We start from the raw sequence: 22554 nt of genomic DNA, 5'->3' as shown, positions 1-22554 counted from the left end.
TTAAGCCAGCCCTGTAGCTCAAGCTACATTGTATCGAGCGATGGTGCGTCCACATCTGGAATACTGCGTTCAATATTGGTCGCCGTACCTCAAGAAAGACATGGAGGTACTTGAGAGAGTCCAAAGGAGAGCAACGAAACTGGTAAGAGGGCTGGAACACTGCCCATACGCCGAGAGGTTGGATAGGCTGGGGCTCTTCTCTCTGGAAAAAAGGAGGCTCAGGGGAGATATGATAGAGACCTTCAAGATCATGAGGGGCATAGAGAGGGTGGATAGGGACAGATTCTTCAGACTGAGGGGGACAACAGGTACGAGGGGGCATTCGGAGAAACTGAAGGGAGATAGGTTCAAAACAAATGCAAGGAAGTTTTTTTTCACCCAAAGGGTCGTGGACACCTGGAATGCGCTACCGGAGGAAGTGATCAGGCAGAGTACGGTACAGGGATTCAAACAGGGATTGGACGGATTCCTGAGGGATAAAGGGATCGTGGGATACTGAGAGAGGTGCTGGGATGTAACACAGGTATAGAAAGCTAACCAGGTAATAAGTATAGAAACCCAACCAGGTAGTGCATGTGCAAGACCGGAGGGTTAGGACTTCGATGGGAAGATAGGACTCAATGGGAAACCAAGGTGGCAAGGGGGCCCCTTCTGGTGATTCAGACAGGTCGTGACCTGTTTGGGCCGCCGCGGGAGCGGACTGCCGGGCAGGATGGACCTATGGTCTGACCCAGCGGAGGCACTGCTTATGTTCAAGATGCATCACATACAGTGATTTCCTGGATGTTCCATCAAGTATGACAAAAGCAGGCATGGATGCCCCATGGTGTCAGAGAACTGGTTCATCCCTGTTCCATGTAAACAAATCCTGATCCTTGATCACTGTGGGATTTACCTTGATCTCTGAGGAACATTCACAACTTGCTCCCCCAGCTCAAACAGGATTTATTAGATCATTGGAACATGAGGTTGTGAGTTCAATCCTAGCCTGCTCCCTGTGACTCTGGGCAAGTAATTTAACCCTCCATTGCCCCAGTTAGATTGTGAGCCTGCTGGTACAGATAGGGAAATACGATTAGCATTCAAGGCAGTTAATAAATCTCCATAAATAAATGTCACATAGCAAGAACAGGGCCTCTGTATACCGCCATACCTCTCAGTTCTAAGAGCTTCGTACTGTAGGCCGGTGAGGTAAGTGATCCGACACTCAGGAATTGGATGAGCATTGGAGCCCAATGTGTTGTTATTTTTTTTTTTTTTTTTTTTTTAAATCGTACAACAAACATATACCATTAATCTAAAAATGAAAAAGGACGAAAAAAGACCTGAGAAGTCCCATTCAAAAACAAGAATCATTTTTGCTTCTTACTGGGACTGGGCTTTTTCATTCACTGGTTAAAACTCCCCTTGTGTTTGAATTTTCAAATGCAACCCTCAAGTGTGTATTTACAAATTATAAACAAAATAACTTAATACCCAACAGAAGAATTTCACTCTATAAGCTTCTTCAGGGGATTTTGTGGCAACATTGCATGTTATTTTCTTCAAGCAAGCTGCATTCCCTTCAGGATGTTATTTTTCCCTTTTTATTATTAGTGTGGAGGAGTGGCCTAGTGTAGTGGTCCCCAACCCTGGCCTGGAGGACTACTAGCCAGTCAGGTTTTCAGGCTAGCCCTAATGAATATGCATGGAGCAAATCTGCATTCCTATCATCTTCATTACATGCAAATCTCTTTCATGCCTATTCATTGGGGCTGTTCTGAAAACCTGACTGGCTAGTGGTCCTCCAGGACAGGGTTGGGAACGAGAGAAGGACAAATTTTTCCCCATCCCCGAAGGAACTCAATTTCGCCGAACCTTCCCCACAAGTTTTGTCGCTGTCCCTGTCTGTGGCCCATTCCTTCAAGCTCCATCCTCATCCGCACAAGCCTCATAGAAACATAGAAATAGACGGCAGATAAGGGCCACGGCCCATCTAGTCTGCCCACCCCAATGACCCTCCCCTACCTTTCTCTGTGAATAGATCCCACGTGTCTATCCCATTTGGCCTTAAAATCAGGCACGCTGCTGGCCTCAATCACCTGTAGTGGAAGACTATTCCAGCGATCAACCACTCTTTCAGTGAAAAAGAATTTCCTGGTGTCACCTCGTAGTTTCCCGCCCCTGATTTTCAACGGATGCCCTCTTGTTGTCGTGGGACCCTTGAAAAAGAAGATATCTTCCTCCGCCTCGATGCGGCCCGTAAGATACTTGAACGTCTCGATCATGTCCCCCCTCTCTCTGCGCTCCTCGAGCGAGTATAGCTGTAATTTGTCAAGCTGTTTTTCGTATGGTAGATCCTTGAGTCCCGAGACCATCCGGGTGGCCATTCTTTGCACCGACTCCAGTCTCAGCACATCCTTGCGATAATGCGGCCTCCAAAATTGCACACCGTATTCCAGGTGGGGCCTCACCATGGATCTATACAATGGCATAATGACTTCCTCCTGCCTCAAACACTTTACAGGAATGGGACACGGACTGGAATACATAGAACTCACTGGTACAGGACAGGAAAATATTCTCTATTGGGAACCACTGGCATAGTACTTAGAGCAGCTGCCTCAGCACCCTGAGGATGTGAGTTCAATTCCCACTGCAGCTCCTTATGACTCTGGGCAAGTCACTTAACACTTCATTGCCCCAGATACAAAATAAGTACCTAACTAAAATATGTAAACCACTTTGATTGCATAGGTATACAAGTCTCACCACCCCCTCTTTATTTTCCACATTAACCCTGCCTCTATGCAAAGAATAAAGAAACTTTATTACTATCAAAAGTTTTATTTTAAAGCAATGTCTATTACATACCCAAATGATCATTGATAAGGAAGATTATCATCAATACACACAATCTCTTGCTTTCTCGGTGACCTTTCCTATCCTTTCTCATGCATGATTTTGCTCTCCCTCTGCTCCCTAGCAGACACACATACTTGCTCTTGCTCATTCATTCTATCGCTGTCTTCCCTCCCTCCCTTCACTCACACTTTTCTTGCTCACTCCCCCCCTCCCATCCTCCATTTCTCAAGCACCTTTATTAATCTTAACTCAGTCCTCAGGACACACCTATCTAAGGTGCCAATATGGTTTTCATAATATCCAAATGGATATTATGAAATGACCAGACCAGAATAAGATGAGATATTATTTCTAATCTTAATGTATATTTTCTGTAAACCGCTTAGAACCTAACGGATGTAGCGGTATATAAGAAATAAATTACATTACATTATGAAATGACAATGACCAGAATAAGATGAGAAGACAGTCTCTTCTCCAAGGTATTCTTACTAACCCCCCCCCCCAGTCCTTGTATTTCTGCTCTTTCACTATGATGACAACCCCATTCCTCCTCAACATCCTCAGTGAACCCTTAAGTCCCACTATGTAGAAATTTTCAGGTAGGTTATTTTATAAATGCACATAGGTGCATATCTGCCTAAGTGCACTGTTTAAAACTACCACCACTGTCCCCCTTTCGTCTAGTATTATGTTGGAAACACATGTAAAATTGCCATGCCAATAAAGTTATTTGATTTTTTTTTTTTAAAAAACCTGTTTTTGCTAACATTAGCTCTACTAGAATGGCCTATCATATGCAGCAGCAAACAGATCAGGCATGAAGGACAAGCCAGAGTTGAAGCATCTTGCCTCTTCTGATATTTGAAGAGGTTGAAATTTTCTACAATTTCAATATACACAATGAAGACATTTTTTTTTTCTATTAAATTCAAATTTTCATTTTTAACTTGTCTGATGGACCTGATTTTCGTAATATAGATTATTTGTCGGAACATTTACTTCACCAGCCCATGCTTAAAAACCTCTAGCACCGTTTAGCATAACCTAGTGTCTCTTCATCTGAACTGCCACCCACTGTCTCTAGACGCAGAGCAGAGGCGGATCCATTTGAGGAGCAAGCCACTTTAAGTCATGGGAGGCAGCACAGACACTGAATGACACCAGACAGCAGTTGTGTATCCACGGTCCCACAGAAACCACAAGACCTTGCAGTACAAAGTTGTTTAAAATTCAGCAGCCTAAAGTCAGGGCTAGATTTACCTATGATCAGCTGATTCAGGGGGTGGTGCTTGAAGCCCTGGGTCTGTAATACTGATGCAATGCTATTCTTTGCCCTTTAGAGGATAAAGAAGATGAAGGTGAAGAGCTTTCCAAGAGGGACCGGAATCACATTGAAGGCACCCTTAAACTGAATGAGGAGAAACCAAAGGATGATTACTCAGGTAAGCAGCAATCTGAGATGGGCAGAGAAGAGGTGATGAGGGAGAATGGTAAGGTAGAGATCCTTGGCCCTGGTGTTTCTCAATTCTTTGTTCAGCCAACAGAAGGCAGAGCAGATGCTACATATCAACTACTGAATTTCTACAGGCCAAGGGCTCCCAAGTCTAGTCTTCGAGAGTTGCAAAAAGTTGTTGTTTTGAGACCAAATGTGTGCATCTGGAACTGTCCTGTAATCCAGACCTGTTTGTAGTGGTGAAGATTGGTTCCAATACAGCAGGGACAATATATCAAGAGAGTCAGAAAAGAAACTTGGCTGTAATTAAGAGACTGACTCAAGTAAATTAAATCACCAAATGAGAGGGAACCGCTATACAGTAACTCAGCTCAGAGACATAAAACTCTGAAGAGGGGGAGGTTACCCCCTCTTAGGGCAAGAGTTTATCATCCAATCATAGCATAATTATTGATAAAAGCGGGTCCAACTCAAAGGTGAAAGTTAATTGGTAACTGTATATATAGCTCTTGATAGTAATGCTTTCAAAAGGATTTCCAAAAGTAATTGCGCTCAGGTTGCCACTAAAAATATGAAAGCTTCACTTAGCTTATTTGCAAAGAACAGCTCATCAGGGTCCCGACGCGGCCCCGTTTCGGTGTCTGATTCAGGAGACCCCGCCGACTGAGAGTTGAAAATTGCTAAAGAATCACACCATGTTCAAATTCAATAACTGTGATCGGTCAAAAAATGAAAAAAGTTCCGTGTCTCTGAGCTGAGTTACTGTATAGCGGTTCCCTCTCGTTTGGTGGTTTAATTTACTTGAGTCAGTCTCTTAATTACAGTGGTGAAGATTGGAGCAGAGAATAGCTGCTATTGGAGTTTCTGTTCCAAAAACAACATACATTTTCCAGTCTGAATTCCAAGATACTGGTCATTTTGCTCTAAGTGCACAGTCTAAACATCAGCTTTACTCAGCTGACTCCATCTCAATCTGCTTCTATCCCTTTAAGAAGTGTATCATGTTTACCAAAACAATCTATGTACTGTATGCCTTGACACTTGCCTATTGGCAAAGATCAACATATAGAACCTGTGTTTTGAGCTGAGGATGGTCTCTTCATGGCATTTCAATTAAGACTGAGATATTGTATAATATGGGAGAAGTCTCAAACCCTTTTCCTCAAAGGCTGCAGACTTGTTGGGTTTCAAACTCATGTATTGTAACATCATTACCGAAGCTCATATATTGTAATATCATTATAGAAGCTCATTAATGATAGCTCACATATAGTAACACCATTATTGAAACTCATAAATTGTACCTCAGGTATAGTAATACCATTACTGAAGCACATGTATCATAACACCGTTATAAAAGCTTATGCAAACTGCTCTGAATTGACTACCCAGTCATTAGTAGTGGTATAGAAGCTTTCAATAAACAATCAATAAACAATAAACAAAGATATCCCTAATGAATACCACCAAAAACTAGGAGATTAAATATGCTTGTGCAAAACTTGAATACTGCTGCAAGAAACACAATCTTAAAAAATAAATTCATAATTCATGTTCTGAAAATATATTTATAATAGTGTAATGTACTCAGACCCATATCCTAAATGCCATAGACTGGCAAGGGTTACAACGGGACCATCACTGTTGCATCATGGTTCTATACCACCCACATTGTGCCCAGATTTAATAATACTCGTGGTGCTTAGGTTATGGGTTTGAGTACATCACAAGTTTATAAATATATTTTTAGAACATGAATTTTGAATTTATTTTTAAGCTTGTTTGTTGCAGCAGGAATGAATGTGCATGAGATAGATTTGCATGCTCACTGACTCCATTGCGTATGCAGATCTCTCTCTTGCATATCCATCAGAGATATCCAGTATGCAGCCTTCAAGGAAAAGAGCTTGAGACCTCTGACCGAGTAGTTACTGCCCTAATACCCAATCCCACTGAAGACACAAAAATATTAGAACCAAGACCATTGAGGAAGATTAAATCTCTTTGTAAAAATATAAGACCCTAAGAGACCTTCCAGGCACCAATCTCTGTTTAAATTTCTGCCAGCTTAGAGTAGTGCAATTTTAAACTATTAAATTTGATAGATAGATAAATAATTATTAAATAGCATTGTATTAAAACAATACGCATCCAACAAGAAATAAACTGTGACATACTGATTACATCATTGAATTTAGGAAGAATAACAAACAATGATGTAAGAACCTAAGAATAGCCTTACTGGGTCAGACCAATGGTCTATCTAGCCCAATATCCTGTCTTCTTGGTGGCCAATCCAGGTCACAAGTACTTTGCAAAAACCCAAATAGTAGTAACATTCCCAACTACTGATCCAGGGCAAGCAGTGGCTTCCCCCCTGTCTGTCTCAATAGCAGACCATGGACTTTTCCACCAGGAACTTGTCCAAACCTTTTTTAAAACCAGCTACGTTAACCGCTCTTACCACATTCTCTGGCAATGTGTTCCAGAACTTAACTATTCTCTAAGTGAAAAAAATATCTTCCTATTAGTTTTAAAAGTATTTCCCTGTAACTTCATCAAGTTTCCCCTAGTCTTTGTAAATTTTGATGGAGTAAAAAATCGATCCACTTGTTTTACACCACTCAGGATTTTGTAGACTTCAATCATATCTCCCATCAGCAGTCTCTTTTCCAAGCTGAAGAACCCTAACATCTAGTCTTCCCTCATACGAGAGAAGTTCCATCCCCTTTATCATCTTAGTCACTTTTCTTTGAACCCTTTTTAGTTCTGCTATATCTTTTGGAGCTATGACAACTAGAATTGAATGCAATACTCAAGGTGAGGTCACTCCATTACATTACATTACATTACATTAGTGATTTCTATTCCGCCATTACCTTGCGGTTCAAGGCGGATTACATTCCAACTAAAAAACAGGAATTACATACAAATTAAAAGGAGTTGAATAAGCGATGACATAGAATTTTTTAAGGTAATAAACATTGGATAAAGAGTTACCAAAGGGAATTGGAGGTCTTTAGGAGGTAAGAATATGGTGAAATTATGGGTTTTAGATAGCATTTGATAGGTAAAAGTGTTGTTAAGAGTAAGAGGTTTTAAGAGTGGGTGTGGTTAGGACTGTTTCAGGGCTTTCTTGAAGAGTATAGTTTTTATTTGTTTTCTGAAAATCTTGTAGTCTGGGGTGGTTAACAGTAGGTTGGAGATTTGGTTATCCATTCTTGCAGCTTGAGTGGCTAGGAGGCCGTCGTATTGTTTTGACCGTTTTACTTCCTTGATCGGGGGAGGTGTGAAAGGGGAGTGCGTTTTTCTATGTCTGGTTGAGGTTGCTTGGATGAGGCGATTGTTTAGGTAGGCTGGGCTGTTTCCATTTAGGGTTTTGAATATCATGCAGTAGAATTTAAATAGTATTCTTTCTTGGATTGGTAGCCAGTGTGAGTTGATGTAGGCTTCTGTGATATGATCATGTTTCCTCAGTGAGTAGATGAGTCTCAGAGCAGTATTTTGGATTGTTTGTAGTTGCTTGGTCATCGTGGCAGGGCAGGGGAGGTAGAGGATGTTGCAGTAGTCTAGCAATCCTAGGATTAGGGATTGCACTATGAGCTGGAATTGTGATCTTTCAAAGAATTTCCGGACTTGTCTCAGGTTTCTCATTATTGCAAAGGATTTCTGTATGGTTTTATTTATTTGCAGTTGCATAGTGCAGCATCTGTCTATTGTCACTCCTAGTAGTTTTATGGTGGTTTGGATTGGGTAGTTGATTGAGTTAAGTTCTAAATTGGTTATGGTTGGGACTTTGGAGCAATAGAGGTATTATAAAATTTTTAGTCTTGTTTACCATCCCTTTTGTAACAATTCCTAGCATCTTGTTTGCTTTTTTGGCCACCACCACACATTGAGCGGAAAGTTTCAGCATATTGTCTACAATGACATGCAGATCTTTTTCTTAGGGCTGACCCCCAAGGTGGACCCTAGTATCTGGTAACTATGATTTGGTTTATTCTTCCCAATGTGCATCACTTTGCATTTGTCGATCATTAAATTTCATCTGCCATTTGGACGCCCAGTCTTCCAATTTCCTAAGGTCTGCCTGCAATTTTTCACAATCTGCATGTGTTTTAACAACTTTGAACAGTTTAGTGTCATCTGCAAATTTAATCACCTCACTCGTCATTCCAGTAGTGTCATTTGCAAACTGAATCACGTCATTCCAATATGTTACTAATTCCCCAATGATAATGTGCACAAGGATATATGAAGAGCGAATTTTGCAATGAATGTCTGGGGTATTTGAAAGAGAACTAAGCAATGCCTACATAATTACTGTCTGTAAAATATTTCTCTAAAAAGAGGGAAGTAGTTTTCTAAGAAACAACAAAAGGGGGGTGGGGAATGAGCAGGAAGCAAAAGGATAAGGGAGAGAAGAAAGAGGAGACAAAGGGAAAAGGAAGGGGTTTGAAGCAGAAAGCAGAAGAATTAAGGGATGATGTGGGATACGAGTGGCAAAGGAAGGCAGACAAACAGAAAGTAGAGGTGAGGAAAGGGTACGAGACAAAGAGAAGAACAAGGGGATAGATGAAACAGGGGACAAAGGCATGCAAGTGGGGAAAGAGAAAGGTATTGGGGGTAGGGAGAAGATGGGAAAAGAGATAGTAAAGAGAGAATTGAGAGGGGAATGAGAGAAGAGGAAAAAGAAGTGAGGGAAGGGATGAGAAAATGCAGAGGGATGAGGGGTGTAAGATACGAGACAGAGATATGAGAGACAGAATGAGGAGGTTGAGGTGCAAGGGGGTGAAAAAAGAAGCAGAGATACAACGAAGGGGAGAGAAATAGGAAGCAGAGACATGGGAAAGTTAAAATAGGGAAAATTCTGATGCCTATGCATGTTATCATCCTGTTGAGAGAAGTATGATATATGAAACTGAAAGGGGAAGGCCAAGTATGCTGTCTCCTTGATAAACCATGAAGGAAACTATGGAGGTTGTTCTTTTGAAAATAAACAAGAACACCCCATCTTTTGGCTCACCCTGCATTGTAAAGCATAGTTATTTCATAGTCTCTCTTTCTTTTCCTCCAGGGGTGCTACAGCGACTGAGGAAGATCTACCACACAGCCATCAAGCCCGTGGAGCACTCCTATAAATACAATGAGCTGAGGCAGCATGAGATCACAGGTGAGCCTGGTACGAGGGTAACATGGGCTTTCTGTCCCCCACAGCCCTTGGACTGGGTTTCCTACCTCTGCAGTGCTCCTTCACCTGGCCAGCCTGGGAAGAAGGCGTTGGGTCCTCTGAGCTCTCACATGTTGCCGGTAATAGATGCCAGTGCAAAACTTACAATGCCATCCTCAACTGGATGAGTTACTCTCAGTTAACCTGCTCTAACATCTATTTAATTCGCAGACGCATTTATTGGCACATGATATGAATGCTGATCCACATAAAGAAAAGATTGCGTCATACCCTTGTGTCCAAAAACTAGATGATAACTTGTAGGACTTATTGACAGTTTTGATATATGAGTAGACACAGCCTTAGCACATTACTATGGAGAAGAATAGTGAACAGTGATGTGGAAGAGAAGTCTCAATGCAAATAATTTTCTATAAATTAACAAACTGATGAATTTACCCCCTCTTCTATGAAACCGCGTTAGCAGTTTCTAGCAAGGGGAGCTGCGCTAAATGGCTCGCGCTGCTCTTGACGCTCCTAGGAACTCAATGAGCGTCAGGAGCAGCACGGGCCATTCAGCATAGCTCTCTGCGGTAAAAACTGCTAGCGCGGTTTCGTAGAAGAGGGGGTTAGTGTGATCAGTCCTTGGGTGGGCTCCTGAAACCTGGAGATTGTGTATGGGGATACTTCTTCTTACTGATATACACTGAAGAGGGTGAGTGAGACCAACTGGAAAAACTCCAAACTGACAAAAAAAAAAAGTCCCACTCTTCAAAGCATAGGGTATAAATAGGGGTAGGAAAAGAATCTCAGAAACCTGCTTGGTAACAGGGAATAAATCTCAGCCAAGTCTGACAAGGTTCCATGTTTCATTCTTTAATCCTGAAAAACCTCCTCCTTCCTATTTTATTTATTTTTTTACTTATAGCAATTTTAATTGTTTCCTTAATGATTTATCTTAAAATCTTCTCCATTAAATCTTCATTAAAACTATATTCATGTGAATGGTATTCAATATACTGTATCTTCAAAGTACTTATCTTAAATGTTGCAGGCAGCCACAGCCCGACGGGACCCGTTTCACTACAATTACTGGCTTTCTCAAGGGTTCACGTAAGCTGCTGCATAATTATTCAGCAATATCATTCAGTCTCTAGGCTTCCTACTGAGCAGATACTTCTTACCACATTACTGGTGGTCCTGAGAAATGTTGCTGAAGACCCTAACTCCCTGGATGTATTTCACACTGTCACTTATCCTTTCTCTCAGGGTTCTCAATCACTTAAAAGAACTACAAAGTCCTCTCCAGAACTAGATGGAAAAATATATTTTACAGGGTGAATCACAAAAAGTAAAAGTAGTTCATCTGCTGAGCTTCACAGACCAAAGGAAGGAAAGCATTAGACATTGGTTATTCCTTCCTCTGTATTCTCCTCTCCATGCAACTCAAATTCCTGCACTCCTCCCACACTCTTTCTGGGCTCTTCTCCTCTTTTTTGGCTTCTCTTGCAATTCACATATAAGACTTCTTCAATTCACCAACTCTTCAAGTGGCAGCAACTCTTCATCCTGAACAATAATTCCAGGCACCTCTCCCACTATTTTTGCCTCCAATATGGGTTCCCCAAATCCAGGGAAACTCTAGTCTGGCAATCTCCTCAATTGTCCAGCTTTGGCTAATTGCCAGTGTTCTTCTAATCACCTCAAGGTAAGGTTAACAGACATCTCTCCACGTGCATTAAAATCAGCTTCAATGAGTGTACTAGATGTTCCATCCTTTCACTCTGTAAGAATGGAGGAATATAAGTTCTCCATTTTTACAATAGTAGGACCAAATATCCTGAAATTTCCTAAAATTTGGGAACCATTAACAAAATATTGTATTGAATGAATATCATTTTTTCCCCTTAAATATGCACATATAAGGTGGGGAGTATTTTGGTTTTCTTATGAGTGCAAATAATGTGGAGAGGGGAGGGTTATTATATGTCTTCTTATGTTTGATGAAAGTCATTGAATATGGGGGAGGGAGGGTTATGGGATCTGAATTAAATTTTAATAGGATATTAAGTGATATATTTAAATATACATTGATGTTATATGCAGTTGCACATATTGTAAGTTTTAAAAATGAATAAAGAATGTTAAAAAAAACAATAGTAGGACCAAAACTATGGAATTTGTTACCATCCTCAGAGCTGAAAATAATTATCATTTAAAAAGAAATAGAGGATTTTTCTATTTCAGCAAGCCTTTGTGAAAACATTTTCTTTGTCAGCATAATAAAAAATAGTACTCATCTTTTCAGTTGAAATGTTAACTCGTAGCCGCCGTGCATGTTTCAAAATCAAATTTGCATAGAGCCATGTTTATACCATGTATATACAGATTGGCGGCATGAATAGCTCCGACGTCCTTAGAATTCCTATGAGCATCAGAGCTGTTACCGCAGCAGCTAGCGCTAAAAGCCATGCAATGGTTTTATAAAAGGGGGGGGGGGTAATTTTGAAACATGCACTTCGGCTACGGGTTAAAATTGCAACTCAAAAGATAAATACTATTTTTTTATTATACTGAATAAAAGTGACAAAGGAAAGGTTTTTTAAATGAAGATATTTTGGCTGATGAAGAAGATTAGTGGTGATAAGCTCAGAACGAGAACACAAATTTGAGTTCCGCTTCTGAAGCCTTTATTAATATGATAGAAGATGAAAGTAATACTCTAAGAATGTTGTAAACTGCTGGCCTATAATTATAATGTGATGAAAAATATTTTTAAAGCAAACCCGGGTGCTCAGCGCCCACCACAGGCTGTCCTTCAAGTTAAACTTCTTTGTATGCCCACAATTATTCCTTCCAGCCTCTTTTCCTCCCCTCTAACTTGCCGCTCCCCCTCTCCATCAGCACAGTTTCTGCCAGTCCCCTGCACCTGCTGTCATTAAGATCTCTTTGGTGTCGAGATCATGCATCATTTCTCCTCACACCCCTCCCCAACCCTTCCCTATCTTAGTCACCTTTAATTGACATATGAGCAGGAGAGTTGACATACTGGGACAGACCAAAGCTCCATCAAGCCCAGTATCCTGTTTCCAACAGTGGCCAATCCAGGTCACAAGTACTTGGCAAGATCTCAGAAAAATGCCACACTGCACCCCTCTCATTTCTACATTATCTTTTCACTACTATATACCCACACTATCACAACACCATTCATACCAATCGGATGCACCCACCCCAGTCACAAAATAACAAACTAATACCTTTTAAAACTTCCACTCACCCAGCATGCCATAAAATGGCTTTCAAACAGGCCCTTATATCCAGTTCGGGCCACTCTATATGCATTAGCATGTCCAAAGAACCAGAGAGAAAACTTAAACACTAGAATCACTGCAGAAATGCACCAATATAACCTAATGATCCTCTCTCTGCCAGCACTAATAGCACTTCATGCATTGCGTCCAACAAAATGCTTAAAAGAACAACTGTTCCCAATCTCTCTAGCAGCATTATACCTACCAGCAGACCTCCTGTCTTGTTAGATCACTCAGGCCTTTCTGATTCCACAGTATACACATTCTCACCTGTTTCAATTCCTTTTATTAATGTGTGTGGTGTAACAAATAGCCATGACATACCATTGTGCTACATGCATAGCTTCACCAGGTACTGGAGTACAAATTTTATTTTTAAATATTACTAACTTCACACACATTTAGGATTCTCTTCTCAAAATGGCCATATGAGCTGAGTAATCCAGAGACAGCACAATATGTTTCTCTTGGTAAAGTGAAGCTCTTGTTCTCCATTAAGCATGCAAGAGAGCAGCCCTGTATGCAAAATTCAAAAATGTCATAATTACTCATGTCTTAGCCACCTCTGTATGCTTAGGGTCAGTCTGTGCACTTGTTCAATCTACAGTTTACCTTGTTGCTATCCAGTGAGAAGAATATCTGGGAGCCACTGCTCTAAAAATTTTTTTTTTTTTTTAAATTTATCAATTACACATCTGGCAACAATATGCTGTCTACTCCTTCTGGAGTGTTTCTCCAGGGCCTCCAGCTTGTCTTGGTGTGCCACCATCTTGGCCTGCAGGCCCAAAGCTGTTCTGTGGTGTCACATGTACAATCTTCTACCTACACAAGAATATAAGTATAGCCATACTGGGTCAGACCATACTGGGTCCATCATACCAGACCATACTGGGTCCATCTAGCCCAGTAGCCTAAATTCAACAGTAGCCAATCCAGGTCACAAGTACCTGCTCAAACAGTAGCAACATTCTACACTACCGTAGCTTCCCTATGTTTGTCTCTACCAGTGACCCAGGAGCCATATTCACCCAAAGACTAAGTGACTGCTTAAAGCTTCTCAAGATGCTATTAAATCTTCCATCCAGGGCCTACTCTACCTGCTTAGGATATTGCACTTTTAGGAATTCACTCAGCAATGGCTTTTATCTGGCTCCTTCTGCCATATTGATTTTGCTGGGCTTAGAATGCTCCTTCTTTCCTGCTCATTTCACCACCATTTTCCTGGGATGATTTGTTATACATTTGCTAATACATTCCTACATCTACATGATTTTTGTTGGCCATTACCCTGGAATGAACTAGCTGGAAAGGTCAGATCAAAGGGAGCCCCTTGGAGCTCAATCTAAAACCAGATACCCTACTCAGTACATCATATGATCTGTCATTTCCACCTTAAATAAGATCCATCGGATCATCTGGCTTTTGTATAGACCAGTGGTTCTTAAACCTGTCCTGTGGGACTTCCAGTCAGTTGGGTTTTCAAGATATCCCTAATGAATATGCATGAGGCAGATTTGCATGTTTATCACCTCTATTATATGCAAATCTGCATCATGCATATTCATTAGGGATATCTTGAAAAAAACAACTGGTTGGGGGTCCCCCAGGATAGGTTTATGAACCACTGGTTTAGATTACACAGACTCATTTTTGATACTAAGGCCCTGATTCTATAAAAGGCATCTACTGACCTAGGCGCCTAACTTAATTTTTTTAATCTCTTAATTGGCGATGATAATTGAAAGTTCCATTAAAGAAACAAAACAATTTTTAAAAATTAATTATCTGATAGGCGCCTAACTCGGTAGGTGCCTACCACCTCACAGTAGACATTTACACTGAGGTACCTATTAGCACCTATAAGGGATGTACAGTAAGTACAGAGTTTGGGTGTGAATTGAGTTAGGCACCTGTAAGTATCTATGGCCGATATTTTAGGCCAAGAAAACCCTGGCTTAATATACTGACATCTAACATTATGACACCTACTGGAGCCTAAGCTAATTCTTACTAAAACAGGGTAAAGAAGTCCAGACACTATTTATTTATTTTAAAAATGTACACACTGTCTAAAACTAAACAGTTTACATAGTTTACATACACAGTGTTAAAATGATGACAAAATAAAAACAAATACATAGTAAAATACTCATCTAATAAAAGTAAAATTGCATACAATCCTCAAGAAAATACCATGGAGTGGATAGCAGGGCTCTTGGATAATTCATCAGTTTTAGCTGAGATAACTAAAAAAAAAGGCATCTACGAAAAGCTGCGTCTTTAGTAATTTTCTAAATCTACCCATTTCACAGCAGCTTCCTATCTGACCCACTATGGAGTTCCATAATTTAACTCCTTCACAACAGAAAGTAGACATTATACCAGCCTGAAGCAGAATCCAGAATTTAAAAAAAATGCCCTTTGATGTAACTAAATGTAAAGACTATATGCCCTGAAAAATTACAATACATTTCTCAAATTATTTTCAAATATATAAGCCTCATTTCATTGTAATATCATTTCCCTACCAACACTATAAGTTGACCAGTACTTGTGCTTGAAAACAATCACTGTAGGTTCCTTTCTCATAGAATATAGCTTCTGCAAATCACAAGTTTAATTACAAAGCTGCATCTTCATCATACTTAACAGAGCTTATACATTTTTTAGAATCATCTAAATAGTATCCAGGCCAAAATATATATAATAATTTACCCCCTTCCCTCCCCTTTTACAGAACTGCACAAGCGGTTTTTAGTGCTAGTGTGCTAAATTCTCTGCACTGCTCCAACGCTCATAGGAACTCTATGAGCGTCAGAACAGCACAGAGCATTTAGCGTGCCGGCCAGCACTAAAAACCACTAGCGCAGTTTTATAAAAGGGGGGAGGGGGTAAATAATGAAAGACCATATTTTACCTCTAAGCAAAATAGCCTGCACACAAATGGATCTCAGCTAATGAAACAAACTAAAAGCCGTGGAGGGGCATAATCGAAAGGGACATCTAAGTCCATTTACGTTCATTTCGCAAGTCGTCCAAAGTTAAAAAGAGCCTAAGACACATTTTCGAAAGAGATGTCCAACTTTTTTTTTACTTTCGAAAATCATCCTGCCGATCTGATCGTCCAAGCCGCTAAATCGTCCATCTTTATACCACATTTCCGTCCAACTTTCCATCCAACTTTCCGTCCAAGTCCAAAATGCCTAGAACAAGCCCTGTTGGACGTGGGAGGGGTCTGCAAAGTGATAGATTGAACACCCAGACATGCCACCTAAATAGTGGGATGAACTGTTTTGTGAACTTCACAAAAAGGGTGCCATGGCTTCTCCTCCCTACAGCTCCCTTATAGGTCATGGTGAGCCCCCCAAACCACCTCCAGAATCCCCTAGACTCTCATATCTACCACCCTAATAGCCCTTATGGCTTCAGGACCCACTTATATGCCAGTAAAAAAGAGTTTTGGGGGTGTATAGAGCAGTGCACATGTTTCAGTATCAATGCAGTGATTACAGGGGCTTATGGGCATGGGTCCTCTTCTCTATGGGTCCCTAACCCACCCCCAAGATGACTTAAGCTGCCTCTGGGCTGGACAACTAGGCTTTCCTATGCCAGGCGGCCAGGTGATGATGGTCTGGAGGCTGAAATTTAAAGTTGTGAATAAAATTTTTATGAGGGTGGGGGGGTTGTTGATCACTGGGGTAGTGTGTGGGGGTCTGTGTTATGTGTTTGAATTGCTTATCTGGTGAGTTTAGGTGGTTTTTTTGTGACTTAGACCATGTTTTACATGGTCTAAGTCACAACGTCCAAGTTCCGTCTAAGCTCTGTTGTAAAACTTTCGGTTTTACATGCTGTACGACTAAGTCTAAGCTGGCCCACGTCCCGCCCAACCCCCGCCCTCGACACACCTCCCAAAATGCCCTGTTTAGCTTTGGACGTTGAGTGGCACTATGAAGGCCTAGGTCGTTTAGAAATACGTCCAAAACCCGTTTTTATTATCAGCACTTGGACGTTTTTGAGAAATGTTCGTCCAAGTGCTGACTTAGGCCGGTTTTTGGACATTTTTCTCTTTCGATTATGAGCCCCACAGTGCTTATACAATAGCTGACTTTGTGCCACATTTGGAGACAGCTGATGTCATATCTCCACAGAGAGGCTAATTCCTATGGAGTTTATTATCTCAGATTTACAGATTTAAAACCCTGCTAACTCTAAGTATTAAAAGCATTTATTTGGAACACTCGATTTACCATATAAATTGCTTTGCAAGATCATAACTGTATTATTTCTAATTGCAGTACACATAAAAAAGAAAGACTACACCCAGCTAAGACTACCTTACAATCTATGATTGTCTAGTTGTATAGTCAGAGAAGAAGTGATCTCCAGTTGATCTAGCCCTACTCTCAAAATGGTTGCTTTGACTTCTTGTGGCAGTCTTATAAGATTGCTTCTATAGGTTGTGGCAGACATTTTGAGAGCAGAGCCAGCATAGGCATTAGTGACTGTAGTTCACTCCTGCCCTGATTACACTCCTAGGTTGCCAGCAAATGTAAGTTAGGCCCAAAGGTGCGGGGGACACCTACAAGTGGGAAGGGGGAAAAAGTAACTCCTATTTGGAAGGGAGGAGAGTGAGAAAAACTGCACAAAACACAAATTTTTGACTTTCACTGAATACACAGTTTCAGATGAAACTGAAACCATGGCTGTAGCCTTCGACCAAAACCAGGCCGAAAAAAAGTTTTTGAGCCAGTTTCAGTGCCATAACTGAAACCGAACCTAAAATTGGTCAGCCTGTAAGGAAAAGAATTAATAAAATTCACTCCCCGTTCTATTATATTATCTTTATTGACAAGAGCAAGTGATAACCCTGCTTAGCAATTACACTGAATACATACAAAGAACTAAACACCAAGGCCCATTCTATACTGCAGTAGCATACCAAGGGTAGAGTGAAAGGGGTCCACCCTGAATGCAGGGAGCCTGGGGGTGCTGAAATGGTTATGAGTCTGCTGTCCGCTGGCCCTGCCCCCCTCTGACGTCAACTTCCTATTCTGGGGTGGGGAACCAGCAGAGCTGATGGCTGCATGCATGTAGCCCACAACCCTGCGACCAATCCATGCACGTTCCTACTGTCTGGAGGAGGGAGTGCTTTGTCCCAGATTATACCACTGCTCTACTGATTGCAACATTTTGAGGGGCATTTTCAATATGACATCCAAATCTGAGTTTGGATGTTTTGCAGAACACGCACAAAAATCTAATAGCAAACATGACCTTTTTCGAAACAGCAAAATGTCTATCTTTTTATTTTGAAAGTGGCCATTTCTCAGATGTGCTTGTCCTCAATGCGTCTATCTTTTTGAACCATTAAAAAAAAAAAAAAAAGTCCAAAAGAAAAGTGCACAGAACAAGCCATTAGGATGTTGGAGGGGCCAGCATTTTTAGTAGGCTGGCTACGTAGACATCCCAGCAGAGCAGTGGGACACCCTAGGGGGCACTGCAGTGAATTTCACATAAAAAGGCCTAGGTATACATTTCATCATAACCCCCTTGTAGTGTATGATGTGCCCTCTAAAACCCACCCAAAACCTACTGGACCCAACTGTACAATACACCAATAGCCCATATGCTGTAGGTGTCACCTATATGTAGGCAGAGTAGGATTTGGGTGTGTTTAGAGCAGTGGTTCCCAACCCTGTCCTGGAGGACCACCAGACCAGTCGGGTTTTCAGGATAGCCCTAATGAATATGCATGGAGCAGATTTGCATGCCTGGCACCTCTGTTATATGCAGATCTCTCTCATGCATATTCATTAGGGTTATCCTGAAAACCCAACTGGCCTGGTGGTCCTCCAGGACAGGGTTGGGAACCACTGGTTTAGAGGACTTGCATATTCCACCATGTGTAGTAGTTAGAGTGGGATATGAGCCTGAGTACCCATAGGGTTACCAGACATCCGGATTTTCCCGAACATGTCCTCCTTTTGAGGGCATGTCCGGGGATTCGGATGGCTTTTCAAAATCTGGCACTTTGTCCGGGTTTTGAAAAGCCTCCTCTCAATTGCGTTGAGCAGGAGGCAATCCGCTTATGTGCGGATTGCCTTCTGCCTGACCAAAGCAGGTAGCGGGGCACAGAGCTAGGGCGGGACTGGGGCAACCCTAAGTCTCATAAATATCTCAAACACAACCCCACACAGAACAAACGAACCTGCTCAGCAACGCTACAAGGCTTAAACATACATACACCCAACCATCCACAGCAGGAGAAACACTCAATCAAACAGAAAACAAAAAAAGAAGTGGAGAAAAAGCCTCAGTTCAGCTTCATTTGGCAAAAAACTCCACTTCACATACACTCCTACACAAACAAACCGGTAGGGTGAAGAAAGCACTGTAATAGCTTGCACAGTCAATGTTCAAAAGCACCAGGTTACATAACCCCACACGTGAAAAAAATGTGGCAACAGGGCCCAAAGGCACAGTGATCCGAAATCATAGCATTAGGCCAAAAAAACCACTTAACTGCCAAAGTCCATCAGATATGTCTCAATCCAGCATAGTAACACAGCAGCTAGTGGCTTTCCTATGCCAGGCTACCAGGTGATGATGTTCTGGAGGCACAATTTTCTAATTGTGATTAATATTTTTATGGGGGTGGGGGGGAGTCAGTGATCACTGGGGTAATGTGTGGGGGTCTGTATTATGTGTTAGCAGTGCTTATCTGGTCACTTTAGGTGGGTTTTTGTGACTTAGACCAGTGGTTCCCAACCCTCTCCTGGAGGACCACCAGGCCAGTCGGGTTTTCAGGATAGCCCTAATGAATATGCATGAGTGAGCTTTGCATATAATGGAGGTGCCAGGCATGCAAATCTGCTCCATGCATATTCATTAGGGCTATCCTGAAAACCCGACTGGCCTAGTGGTCCTCCAGGACAGGGTTGGGAACCACTGACTTAGACCATGTTTTAAATGGTCTAAGTCACAACGTCCAAGTTCCGTCGATCCTGTGCTGTTTAACTTTCGGTTATACATGCAATACGACTAAGCCTAAGCCTGCCCACGTCCTGCCCAAATCCCACCCTTGACACTCCTCCTGAAACGCCCCGTTTAACTAAGGTCGTTCAGCAGCACTATGAAGACCTAAGTTGTTTTTATCGGCATTTGGATGTATTTTGCAATGTTTGTCCAAGTGCCGACTTAGGCCGGGTTTTGGACGTTTTTCTCTTTCGATTATGAGCCCCATAGTTTATAAATCTTTCCTTTTGGCTAAATCTTAATAATAATATTGTAATTTATAGCTAAAGAGACATATGATCAAGAAACTGTTTTATTTTACTTTTGTGATTATGATAAACATACTGAGGGCCTCAAAATAGTACCTGGTGGGCCCCATGTGGACCCTGGGCCGCTAGTTTGAGACCACTGGTCTATAGTGTGAACAAACAAAAAGTAGGGGGTTTGATACAGTGTTTTCCAATCAACAAAATAGATTTATTCAATCAGGATTGTAGCTAAATAGTGTGTGTTAAATGGCAAAATGTTTTGTTCTTTGTCCTTAACACACTTTTCTTGCAAAGCAGCTCATTATCACCCCCCCCCCTTTTTTTTTTTTTTTTTTTTTTACAAAACCGCGATAGCAGTTTTTAGCACAGGCCGGCGCTCTGAATGCTCTGCGCTCCTCCAGACACCCATAGAGTTCCTATGAGCGTCGGGAGCAGAGCAGAGCATTCAGCGTGCTGGCCTGCACTAAAAACCGCTATTGCAGTTTTGTAATAGAGGGGGGAGGGGGTAAGTGAACTGAATAACACAGCTTGCATTTAATTTCATATCCCTTAAGTGGGAGCTTAGGTCTGAGTGGTAGTTTAAAGTTTATTTAAAATTTGATATACTGCCTAGATCAATCAGAATACAGAGGTGTACAATACATTAAAATATCATATATTTAAGAAAGGATCTCCATGTCAAAGATAGGAAAGACTTATTCCATTCCCACATTAAAAAAAAAACAATCAAATTTTTTCCCCCTTTTTCTTCCTTCCTCTCTACTTCTCCCTCCCTTTTCCACGAGACTGCTATTAAGGGTTGATCTACCCATTCCTAGGACTCAATAAGGTATGAGTAGCTCCTGATAGGTGCTGCCGAGGGGTTTGGGAAAGGGTTGCACTCTGTGCCAGGGAAAGTGCCAGGTGGAGATGCAATTTGGGTCCTGTGGACTCAGTGGGGTAATAATTTATCCCATCTCTGGTACATTTAAGATAGTGTGCAGAACATGGAGTATTCAGTCTGTATTTTCTACAGTCAGGAGCATCCAGTGTTCCTGACTACAACCATGCAAGTTTATATTTACCAACATGTTTGCTAATCTGCAATAAATATTCCTATAAAAAAATATTACCTGAATTTTACAACTACCCCTCCAAAAGAATACAGAGAAATATGGGCCAAATGGGCCAAATGGCCCATCCACAGCATCAACTATCTCCTCCTCTGCCTAAGCGATCCCATGTGCCTGTCCCACGCTTTCTTGAATTCAGATACAGTTTTTGTCTCCACCACTTCCACCAGGAGAGTATTCCACACATCTACCACCCTTTCTATAAAAAGGTATTTCCTTAGATTATTCCTGAGCCTCTCAACTTCATCCTATGCCCTCTCATTCCGGAGCTTCCTTTCAAATGAAAGAGACTCATCTCATGTGCATTTATGCCACTTAGGTATTTAAACATATCTATTATATCTCCCCTCTCCCGTCTTTCCTCCAAAGTATATATATTGAGATCTTTAAGTCTGTCCTCCAATGCCTTATGATGAAGAGTAAGACCACCAAGCATTTTAGTAGCCTTCCTCTGAACTGACTCCATCCTGTTTATATCTTTTTGAAGATGTGGTCTCCAGAATTGCACACAATATTCTAAATGAGGTCTCGCATCAATACCTCCTTTTTCCTACCTGCCATACCTCTTCCTATGCACCCTAGCATCCTTCTAGCTATAGCCATCACCTTTTCAACATGTTTGGCCACCTTAAGATCATCACATACTATCACACCCAAGTTCCGCTCCTCTTTTATGCACAAAAGTTCTGCACCCCCTAAACTGTACCGTTCCCTCGGATTTTTGCAGCCCAAATGCATGACCTTGTACTTCTTAGCATTCAATTTTAGCTGCCAAATTTCAGACCATTTTTCAAGCTTCGATAGGTCCTTCCTCATGCTATTCACACCATCAGAGGTGTCTACTGTATTGCAGATTTTAGTATCATCTGCAAACAGGCAAATCTTACCCGACAGCCTTTCAGAAATATTGCTTAGAAAAATGTTAAAAAGAATAGGCCCAAGAACCGAACCTTGAGGAACACCACAGATAACATCCCTTTCCACTCAACCAGTTCCTGACCCAGTCCATCACTTTGTGCCCATATCGAGGGCACTCAGCTTATCTATTTAGACACCTGTGTGGAACACTGTCGAAAGCTTTGCTAAAATCTAAATACACCATATCTAGCGCACTCCCTCTAGCCAATTCTCTGGTCACCCAGTCAAAGAAATTGATCAGATACTGAATACTAAACTGTACCATAACATTATTTTCCAAGCTATTGCTACAACCTAAAATAAAGCAATAGCAACTGTCACCCATAATTCTTTACTAAAGTGGCTAAATTTATCCTAATTTACATTTATTTGGTTGAGGCTGGTTTGGATTATTTTTCTCAGTGTTCCTGCTCGATACTCTTTCTTTCCAGGCTTTCCAGCTGGCTCCAGATTCAAG

At 41.4% G+C, this 22554-nt stretch overlaps 1 protein-coding gene across 2 annotated transcripts in view; it reads left to right on the top strand.

The window, feature by feature from the left end:
• Window positions 1-22554, top strand: part of SRL (sarcalumenin) — an 85455-nt gene that overhangs the window by 43462 nt on the left and 19439 nt on the right. For both annotated transcript variants that reach the window (XM_033914707.1, XM_033914708.1), the window contains exons 3-4: window positions 4188-4289; window positions 9378-9473. In XM_033914707.1, the coding sequence (XP_033770598.1) occupies window positions 4188-4289; window positions 9378-9473 (198 nt within the window). The remainder of the gene's footprint in view (window positions 1-4187; window positions 4290-9377; window positions 9474-22554) is intronic.

The sequence above is a fragment of the Geotrypetes seraphini genome, chromosome 11 (genome assembly GCF_902459505.1).
Source record: "Geotrypetes seraphini chromosome 11, aGeoSer1.1, whole genome shotgun sequence".
In the NCBI taxonomy this organism is placed as follows: domain Eukaryota; kingdom Metazoa; phylum Chordata; class Amphibia; order Gymnophiona; family Dermophiidae; genus Geotrypetes; species Geotrypetes seraphini.
Note: the sequence above shows the minus strand (reverse complement) of the source record. Positions and strands in the feature narration are given on the sequence as shown.